Raw genomic sequence first — 10,533 nt, forward strand, 5'->3', positions numbered from 1 at the left:
GAGCAGGCCCCAGCGAGGGCAAGCGCCCAAGAGGTGCGTGGCATAGGGACCCTGAGAAGGGTCAGGGGCCAGGCACGGCTGCATACCACCTGAGCCCAGTGCCAGTGAAAGCCCGAGACAGGGCTGGCGTGTAGGCTCGGAGGGAGCCAAGGGCGCGCGCAGCACAGAGCAGGCCCCAGCGAGGGCAAGCGCCCAAGAGGCGCGTAGCATAGGGACCCTGAGAAAGGTCAGGGGCCAGGCATGGCTGCATGCCACCTGAGCCCCAGCGCCGGGAAGCCCGAGACAGGGCTGGCACGTAGGCGGCGGGAGCCAAGGGCGCGAGCAGTGCAGAGGCAGGCTCGGCGGGAGCCAAGGGCGCGAGCGGGCGGAAGCAAGCTCCAGGAGAGCCACGGGCGCGAGAGCGCGGGACCGGCTAAGAGAAAGCCACGGGTGCGAGTAGCGCAGACAAAGGCCCCAGTGAAGGGCAAGAGGGGCAAGAGCGTGGGAAGCTCGTGGCCTAGGCCCCTGGGGGGGCCAGCTGGTAAGAGTGAAGCCCGGGGAGGGCTAGTGGAAGATTGGAGGCACACATAGCCCATAAGGCTGGGAGTGCAACAAGTCACCCTTAAATCTCAGAAGATCATAGGCAGCCTCCCATATTACATTATATAAGAGCAAAGACGTGGCGGGCGAGAATAAGAGGGTGCTGCATCTCCTGATTGGCACGGCAGGGGGACCTAGCGGGATCGCGGCTGCTCATAGGCCCCACTCCATGACAACTAGATCTAAAATATTTTTCATGAAATGGATTTTCACCTGCCATGAAGCTCTAGATCAAGGTTGGGCAATTATTTGGGCTGGAGGGCAACTTAACAAGTTCTGGTGAGATGCTGAGGGCTACAAACACAAAATCTTTCAGAAAATGTCATTTTAACAAATTATAGATAAAAAAAAACAACAAATCATATACTAAAATCAAATACCTACAATGACATGTTTTTAATTTTATTTCAAAAAATAATTTGTCCTCATTTTTGAGCAGTGCTTATAGAGGCAACTGCATAATAACTCAAAAGAAAGTCTTACTCTTGTATATTGTGTTGGGGAGAAGTGGGATGTGTGAGAGCATGTGAGGATTATGTGCTTGTTGTGGGGGGCTGCCTGTACACTAGGTCCCAGGAGCCAGCCAAGCGTGGGGGCAGGGCGTGACAGGGGTAGGGAGCAGGGGGCACGTGCAGCAGACTTTACCCACGTGGCACAGTGCAGCTGTGGTCCACCTGCCCCCCCCCCCCCAACCCGGCCCCGGGGTCCCCCACACAGTTCCCCACGGGGCCCCCCCCCCCCCCCCCCCCCCCCCCCCCCCCCCCCCCCCCCCCCCCAATCCGGTCCATGGGTTCCCCTACAATGTTCCACAGGGGACTCAGCCTCATCCACTCCCATCCAAAGTAGCCCACATTGTACTCCCAGCAGACAGCACCACCCTAGCACTGAGCAGCGTGCACAGCTTCCTGGCATGGCTACTGCTGCAGCCATGCAAGTACTGATTGGCTCCCCTGCCTTCAGCGGCCCCTCCTGCTCTTCCTCATGACCTTGCTTCATCGCTTCAGGCAGAAGGTAACACAGGGAAACCATGGGGAGCCATGCTGGCCAGCAGATGCCCAGCCAGGCAGGGAGGGAAGCTGCAGCTGGGCAGCTCCTGCCCCAGTGCACAGGACTACAGCTCCAGTTCCTGGCCACCTTCCATCAACTCTGCCCACCCAGCAGAACAAACAGCTACCTGTGGGCGGTCAAGTGCATATGAGATGGCCAGGAACTGGAGCCCCACACTCTGGGGCAGCAGCCCCCCTGGCTGCAGCGTCCCCCCTGCCTGGCTGGGCATGTGGTGCTTGGCACACGACCTCATAGACACCACCCTTCCCCATGTTATCTGCTGCCTGGAACAGCACAGCAGGGGTAGGAGGAGGAGCCACTGGAGGTGGGAAAAGCTGAGCAGTACCCATAGCAAAATTGGCTCCCAGTTGGATAGGAGCTCTGTTAACTGATCTGACCCCTGTAAATATAAAAGTGATTTTGCTTAAGTGATAATAGTCAGTGTTTTCACAACATAAAATATTTGCTACTGGGAAACAATACCACAAATATGTTATGAGGCCAGCATTTTTTGGATGATCTCTCGAATTGGGCCACATGTATAGTATAGATGAAGTTCGACAAATTTTTTAATGTGAAGCACTTTTCTAGTCAGAGGCCCCAACTATGTGAGTGATCCAATAAATAGTTTTCACCCCAAAAAATCCTGGTCCTTTGCATGATCCTTGGACCATCACAGATACAGCATCACTCGAACCCTACAAGTAAATTGATAATCTACTTTCGCCTATGTCTTTTTCCCTATAATTATTTAATTGCCCTTAAAAACATGTTTTAAAATGGAATCAGTATTTATTTATTATAAATTTGAAACTGCTATAATTTAGAGGCATTTTAATAAAGATTTGTGTGTTGCTTTATTTTGCTCACTTAAAACAGATGCATTGATCAGGCAAACAGATAATGCACCACTTAGTAACTTGCTGGGATGAGACCTATGCATGACTAGCTTTAACAACAATCTCAAGGAAATCTAAATGGCTTTTGACAATGTACTAGCAGAAGGATTAGGTGATCCCAGCTCCTAATGGGTTCTGTATTAACACAAATTTGAAATAAGCCCTACACAATTAAATACAGAGACAATTTCCTCTCATCTTCCTAGCAGAACAATCTCTCCAAATGAGGGCAGAAACATCAAGGAGTAAAATGATATGTGAACATCCATACAGGGCCTTTTAAAAAAAAAACAAAACAAAAAAAAAAAAATTAAAAAAGGAAAATAATGGGTTTGCTGGATACAGAGAAGAGATTTTGGATACAAGCTAATCAGCCGTGCACTTTCTCTTCATATTTTATTAGCTGGGACAAGATAAAATCGTCAGGATAAAGTATCTGAAGCATGGGTGAAGCAAAGATTTTTCTAGTGCTATCTTTACTGGATCAACTGTATAGTTAGGAGAGATGACACCCAAAACCCTGGCTTCTCTCATCTTTCCTGAACCACCATGGCTACAACAGTCTTCCAGCCCTCCTGAAGCATGAGTGTCATGTAGTTTGCCCAGACAAGAATCCAGGATGTAGCTGTGCAACCACATAGAAAACAATGGAGAAATAATGGCCAAAGTTGCTCTTCAGAATCTCTGAAAGTAGCAATGGTGCTTGATAAATAAATAAAGCCCAATTTCCATCTAAGCTTGTTGGTTGAATCTGTAGCTTTAACTTTTTTAGGCAAAACATTTACTTAGAGCCAGGTGCTTTTCACGTGAACATCATTACACTGACATGAAGAGAAAGAGATACAAGACTACCGTTGTCATGGGAAACAAAATTAAAATCAAAATGCCAAAGTTCAAAATGAGAATGGTTTATTTTTCTCTTACTAACTTTTATTTTAAGTAAAAAAAAAAAAAAAAAAAGCCACCCCTGGAGACGGCACACTGTGACAAACCTTTTTTCCTAAAACTCACAAGGTGACATTACACAACAGGAATGACTAGAAGGTAGAATCAGCAGAAGGCAGTGTATGTCTGTGTCTTCTATTTTTAAGATGTGAAACTACATGAAATTATAACATGAAACTAAGATACAAAACTATAAAGACAGGAACCCCCAAAGTCTTGTCCCATCCCAATCAATTACAATCAGGTACTTTGTCTGTGCATGTATTCATTGAAGTTAGTACTACACTAAACAAAAGACCACATATTCCATGACACTTCACCTCCATCCCTTGTTGAGTCCAAGAAGCATCAGTTAGCTTCCCGGTCTTTTTCATAACCTACGTGGCAGCTGCTAGGTTAACTGGTCGGATGACATGGACTCAAATGCCAGGAGCATGCAGAAAATACACAGCTATCTTTCATCACACTCAACCATACCACTGTCACCAGGGCCAGGTACAGACATTACACTTCTACTAGGATAAGTGATCGGAAATTGGTTTATACCTGTAACAGAAGTTTGGTGCACAGGCTGCTTTAACGGCTCTGATTTAAACCCCACCTCCACAAAATCCAAATTTGTGTGTCATATAAACTAAACGCCATATCAATCCAAATAATATATAGTGGTGGCTTGTTCTAATGATGTAAAAATGTGGATGGGGGTGGGCAGGGTGTTAAAAAAAAAAATCAGAGAATTTGGGTTTGTTTTTTTTAATCCGAGAAAGCCAGGATGTCTGCTTATGAGATACACGTAAACAAAACAAGGAAAGACATTCCTATTTTCACCTGTACTAGAACTGATAATACAGAGTGCTGTAACATAGAGAAACAAGTACACTTAGGGAGGAAAACCACTATCAAGACAAACACTGCACATGTTCCTCCCCCAGAGGAGAGCAAACAACATGTGACATATTAGTCAGATTGCTCAATACTTTATTGAAAGGCATTTCAGATACTTAACTTGCTCACACTGAGAACTACAAAAGCAAAATGTTGGTTTCCCCAACAAATTCATAAAAATACATCTCATAAAATATACCTGCTCCAGTCATTACTTGCAGACACATAACAGACTTAATAAACTACACCAACAAAAATCACCACACATTCCCTTCAGTCTCTGCATTCCATCTTCACATACTAGTTCTAGCTTCCCATGTTCCAGAGCCAACGTCCATAAATTACTGCAATTCTGACCACCTACTAGGACAGATACTTTCTGAAATTAATGACACTCAAGATATGAAAGCAAGTGCAAAAAAATGGACAGCATTTTAAACAGCATCAGAGGAACATAAATCAAATTTATTCAGATGTTAATAATTAAACCAAAGAGCAAGGATTTTAATTATTTCCCTGTTCCTTAACCATTCAAAACACAACAGATATAAAAGCAAAAGGAACAAGGTAGTATATTTTAACTATTTGGCACAGATTTCCCATCCCATTCTGCTTCAGAACTTATTGCTGTGAACAAAGAACAAAAAATTGTGGCAAACTGAATAGACTGTCAGTTCAAATGCTCCAATAATGCACATTAACAATAAGAGATAACATGTATTTTTCTTCCTATGAAAATATATACTACTAACTCTTAAAATTACTTCTCGACTAAAGCAAGGTATTAGTGCTTAATGCTATGCACTGTCCTATTGAATTCAAACTTGCCAAGACTTAGGTAATGTTGTGGGTAAATGTTTACTAAATGAATGCCTATAAAGTAGGGTTGTATATGGATTCTACCATAAGATCTTCCAGGCTTCAAGCCTTCTATAAACAGGTTTCCACTCTCTCTATCCCACATACAAACAAAAATATTAAAAATACACAACATTTTTCTGTCTACCCATCATCTTAACATATACTTTCTTTACTGTTTTTTTTACTTTTCAAATTAGGTGCTAAAATGCTCATCTTACTTGCTTTTCTGTCTCAGGTTTGCGTATACCATCAATTATCATGTTAGCATTGCAAGAGAAAATTTTTTTTACATAATTTAACTAAAAAAAATCCAAAAAAGACAGATTCCCCCCCACACACTTTTTAACCTTTATTATAAAAATGTTAAAAATGAAAGGTGAGCATGCATAAGTGTGTGCCTTCTTAGAAGCTGAACATGAAACACTTGTCAGTAATGAAAACACCCGTCACCAGAGATTGAAACGCCCCTCCCCAAGAGAGGGAACCCCCTCTTTCAACTCAGAATGCCAGTCAAATTTAGCCACAGTATAAGCAGTTGGTTAAGACAACTGATTAGCACCAGAAGAACCAGAATTTACTTAGGCTACAGGTCTAACGCCTAGAGGGATGACTAACATGATATCTATGCATTATGGCTGTCTGGTTGTTTTGCCTCTGTTCACTTGTGGCAGGAGCAGGAGCTGCATGACACAGTCCTGGCCTCCCCTGCTATACTACACTGTTGCAGCACCTGCCCCAGTTGCTCTGCGAACTCTGCTGCATGCAGCGCCTGCCCCAGCCACTGCAGCACACATGCTGTATACAATGTAGATCCTGGAGTGGGTGCTAGATCCAGCGCTTTGGTGGGAGGGGGGAAGTCTGTGGACCCATCACCTAGACTTGGCCTGTGGATTGGCCTTGCATCACTCATCCCACCAGTGGGGCCAGATGATTTTGACTCCCCTGTCCTAACTGATTGGCACAGAGTCAGTGGGTCATGTGAATGTGAAGTTAAGCAGAAAGTCAAGCAGGGCTGTACCTTTTAGACAAACTGGCTCAAAGAGGCAGGAGCTTTCAGAGGCAACAGCCTGCTTCATCCAATGCTGGGAATAGGCTGCTGCAGCATGCACTCCATTGCTAGTGTCCAACCAAGCAGATCACTGTCTATGGTGGCTCTTGCTTTTTTGAACTGGTTAGTCTAAAAGGTGACATCTTGCCCTGCCTTTTGCTCAGTCCACTGAGTAGAGCCGAGGTGTTAAATTTAGATCATGAAACCAGGAAAGAGATGAGAGCTCCACACCCAACCTCCAGCAGGGGCCAAGTGTCATAAGAACTGCCATTTATTGGGTCAGATGGTAGATCTGTCCTGGCCAGCCTCCTATGTCACACTCCCTCGTCTATTCAGATATCCAGGCAGAATATCACTGGGCATTGTCCTGGCTCCTTGGATTCGTTCAAGGGCCAGTAGGTGCCATCCGGTATGCTCTGCTCCGTGTCCCCCCTTGGCAATCTTGTTTTGAACCTTTGACCTCCATTTCTGTCCCTGTTTTCAATATTATTTGTCTAAAGAAATCTGTAACAATTCACTAGTGACCCCCCCACCCCCAATATTAAAGCAGGCTTATAGTTTCCATGGCAGTCTTGGCCCGTGACTTTCCCTGATGTGTTATAAGGCGTATGTCACACTCCTTCATCTGTTCACATATCCATATTCTTGGTTTTCCCCCTTGGCACTCTTATTTGAACCTCTGACCTCCACGCCTGTCCCTGTTTTTGTTATTATTTGTCCCAAGTAATCAATTGTCACCTTTCCTGTAGCCTCCGTGCCTGAAGGAGGCTAATAACTTACTTGGTGGGCCTAGGCCCAGCCCCTGAAGGATCACAAATAGGTTTGTGTCACACTCCCTCATCTGTTCACATACCTGGGCAGAGTATCATTGGGTCCTTGGACTTGCTCGAGGACCAGTGGATGCTGTCTAGTGTGCTGTGCTTGGTGTCCTGCCCCCCCCCCATGCACTCCTCATAAACTTATGACCTTCAATACTGTCTCTGTTTCATTTATGTTTGCCCCAGTTTGTAATCAGTGATATCCCCTTAGTGGCCCCCATCACCAAGCGGGGCTTCCAGCTTTACTTGGTGGGCTCTGGTCCACCATCCCAATGGCATATCAAAAGGCCCATGTGTGTCACACAGCACCAGAGAACTGATGAGGAAAGAGGGAGTGAGCTGGGCCTAACTAGAAGTTTTCCCACTGCTGCTCCTTTCTCACTTCCAGCCTCCAGCATTTCAGTTCTAAAAAGCACCAATTTGGAGGCTGGACCCTGCACTGTCCTGCTCAGAAGTGACCCCCAGCCTGTCCAGCCCCTTCCTGCAACCAGCTGAGTTGCAGCCGCCACCAGCTCTAGGGGCAGCGAGTCCCACGCTTTCCACCAGCATCGTATGAGCGAGAAGAAGTCCAAGCAGTGTCGCCAGGTCTTAAATATGAAATTATCGCACTGGAGGCTCAAAATGATTGTGTTGACTGAAAAACGATACCTCATCAGTGGGCAAGTGAGAACTGGGTCAAAGCTAAAGCATTTCTTTCTTCAGAGACAAGCAGTCATAAGAAAGCACTGGCAGCAAACCCAAAAGTCGGTGAGGACTGCTCGACAGTGACTTGGGTTTTACATATGCTGCATCAATTTGCTGCTTCAAAAATTGTCATACATTCTGAACACTTTTACTATTATCAGTTGTACATCTTGCAAGGGTTGAAATGGTTGTACAAATGCGGTTATGATCGTACACCTGGCAAGACCGAGTCAGAGCCAGGGGCTTCGGAGGGGGCTTGGATGAACCCCCCCGACACCAGGGAAGGCACAAGTGATCCCTGCTACCCCCTTCGGCTGCCACGGATTGTTTCGTGGCTGCGGGCAAAGCCCAGAGGCTGGGGATGACTCCGTGAGGGCATCGCAGAGGCGGCTGCTGCCTACACCCCCGCTCCCTCCCCACCCCCGGGGGCAACAACACACGCAGCACCAGCAGCCCCGCTGCACACAACCCCCCTTCCCCCGCTGCACACGACCCGCACTCACTACTCGCAGCCCGCTCCGCGTCACCGCCTCCGCTCACCTGCGCCAGGTGAGGCTGGGAGGGGCAGGGCTGTCTACCCCACTGCCTGATTTTTATCTCGCACCCCCAATGGGTTTATCGAGGAGAGGAAGTTTGTGGCCGGGCCCGCAATCTTGGCGTGCATTTTTTCTTTTTTTAAATATATATTTTTTTCCAGTCAGGCACTGCTGAGGGCAGGCGGGAAGGGCGGGGCCGTAAAGCGCCGCGCGGCTGGCGCGACAGCCGGAAGGACTGTGAGGCTGGCACTGCGGGTGGAGATGGCGGCGAGGGAAGTCAAGTCTGTGCTCTTCGTGTGCTTGGGTGAGGGGGCGCTGGGGCTGGGGGGAGCGAGTCCTTTGGTGACGTAGCTGATCTCCGCAGTTCTTGTCACAAGAAGCAGCTCGTGCTGGCGCTGCCGTGACGTCAGTGTGGGACACCGCCGGCCTGGGAACGGGGCGCAATCCAGGCCGGGGCCTGCCGCCCGCCTGCGCTGCAGGGCCGGAGCGGGCATCTGCCCGGCTGGCCGGACTCGGTCTCTGAACTGAAAGCCGCGCGCTTGCCCACTCACAGCCGCCCCTCCGCGCTGCAGAGCCCTTAGGACGGATGGTCTTGACCTTCTGGTATTGGGCCCTGCGCAGGGAATCTTTCCTCTCACTTCCTTCATGGCCTTAGAGTGCAACGTGGAAGTTCCTGTTGCCCCTGGCCGTATTTGGGGGCATGTTAGGGACGTACTGTTGTTCCTGATGCTTGCAAGTCTGTTTTAAGACCATGATAAGCCAGTTCCAGGTTTAGTTGTTCACTTGGAAGGAATTGCTTCTTATAGTACAGATTTGGCTGGGGGGGGGTTGCCTTCCTCTGAAGCATCAGATTGGCCACAAATGTAGGTGGGGACTAGGGATGTGGAAGTTTGAAGCTGACGTTGGTTGCTTAACCCATTACTTTTCCAAAGCTAAAAAGTTATTAATGAATTACATATCCAAACAGATAATTTAATTAGCTATGAATATGTACTGGTTATTATTGTATGTATTAATTAGTAAATATTCATAGCTAATGAAATTGTTGGTTTAGGACAGGGGTGGGTAAAATGCTGACCGAATGTGGCCTGCCAGGCTATTTTGTCTAGCCCAGGGCCCCCCCCCCAAATTTACAAAATTAATATTTATTTGCCATTGCCTGCCTGTCATGTGGCCTTTGATAGCTTGCCAAAACTCAGTAAGCATCCCTCCTGCTAAAATAATTGCCCACCCCTGGTTTAGGGTGTGTAATTCATTAATAACAAGCTTTTATGAGGTCTAGATTTCCTTTGAGAGAGGAACTGGGAACCAAGAATAAGGAACTAGGAATAAGCAACCAATTTCAGCCTCATGAAAGTTTAAAGGATTAATTGTTTACTGATAAATGCAGTGATAACCAATTAGCTTACAGTTATCCCTTAGCTCCCAGCCAGCACAGTCTGTCAGGGAAGAGAAGTGTCACGGTGCCCCAGCAGGAAACGGAGGGAAGGGTGAGGGCAACTAGTACCCGTAGCTTAAGATCAAAAGAGCTAGCAGCCTAAGGACTCATCAATTAAGTAGTTAGGTTCTTGTTTACAGGTGCTCCCTTCCTAGTAGGGCAGGACTTCAGGTGGGCTGCATTGTCTGCCTGGGCTTGCCTCCTCTTTCCCCCCACCTTTTACAGTCAAAGAGCTTCAGGAGCCCAAGCAGCTCCCAGCAGCAGCTGTGTCCAGTCTGCTGTGTTGTTGGTTAATCCTATTCACTGATATACTTAGAGGAGGTTAAATGATTTTTTTTTTAAATTATACTTACATTCCTAATGGGGACATTGAATGAAGTGGGCCATTGATCTCTGGTGCTACAGAGAATTCCATTTAAGAGAGTAACTGATCACTGAATATGGGGCCAGGAAGGAGTTTTTCCTTCAGTCAGATTAGCAGAGATCCCAGGTCTGTTGCTTTTCTCTGCCGTGTGTTTTTACTTGCCAAGATGGTTTGTGGGGAGATGTTAACAAGTCCTGTGGTCGCAGTCAAGTGGTGAAGTGGTGTTGGGGACAGGAACAGTTATGTCTGGGAGTCCCTAGTCACAAATCTGGATGTAGGTAGCGGTTATGTGATGGTCATTTTGCATTTACCAAGACAGAAGTATAGTTAGTCAGGTTTGGCTGTGACTGAGCAGTCCTCTTTAGGATCCCCTCTACTCACCCTGAACAGGAAGGGGCTAGAAAAGGTGCCCTAAACATAGGCTGTCTC

The 10,533-nt window shown here is 47.0% G+C and overlaps 2 protein-coding genes across 5 annotated transcripts in view; one reads left to right on the forward strand and one right to left on the reverse strand.

Moving 5' to 3' along the window:
- Positions 1-8,356, reverse strand: part of SH3YL1 (SH3 and SYLF domain containing 1) — a 115,471-nt gene extending 107,115 nt beyond the window's left edge. For 2 of the 3 annotated variants that reach the window (XM_019520630.1, XM_019520628.1), the window contains exon 1: positions 8,270-8,288. In XM_019520630.1, coding sequence (XP_019376175.1) covers position 8,270 — 1 coding nt within the window. In that variant the 5' untranslated portion in view covers positions 8,271-8,288. Of the gene's footprint in view, positions 1-8,269 lie in introns of all 3 variants that reach the window. The other variant, XM_019520631.1, reaches the window with a different exon arrangement.
- Positions 8,357-8,498: 142 nt separating this feature from the next.
- Positions 8,499-10,533, forward strand: part of ACP1 (acid phosphatase 1, soluble) — a 35,782-nt gene continuing 33,747 nt past the window's right edge. For both annotated transcript variants that reach the window (XM_019520633.1, XM_019520632.1), the window contains exon 1: positions 8,499-8,606. In XM_019520633.1, coding sequence (XP_019376178.1) covers positions 8,564-8,606 — 43 coding nt within the window. In that variant the 5' untranslated portion in view covers positions 8,499-8,563. The remainder of the gene's footprint in view (positions 8,607-10,533) is intronic.

This window comes from Gavialis gangeticus, unplaced genomic scaffold (genome assembly GCF_001723915.1).
Source record: "Gavialis gangeticus isolate Ggan-Ray unplaced genomic scaffold, GavGan_comp1, whole genome shotgun sequence".
In the NCBI taxonomy this organism is placed as follows: Eukaryota; Metazoa; Chordata; order Crocodylia; family Gavialidae; genus Gavialis; species Gavialis gangeticus.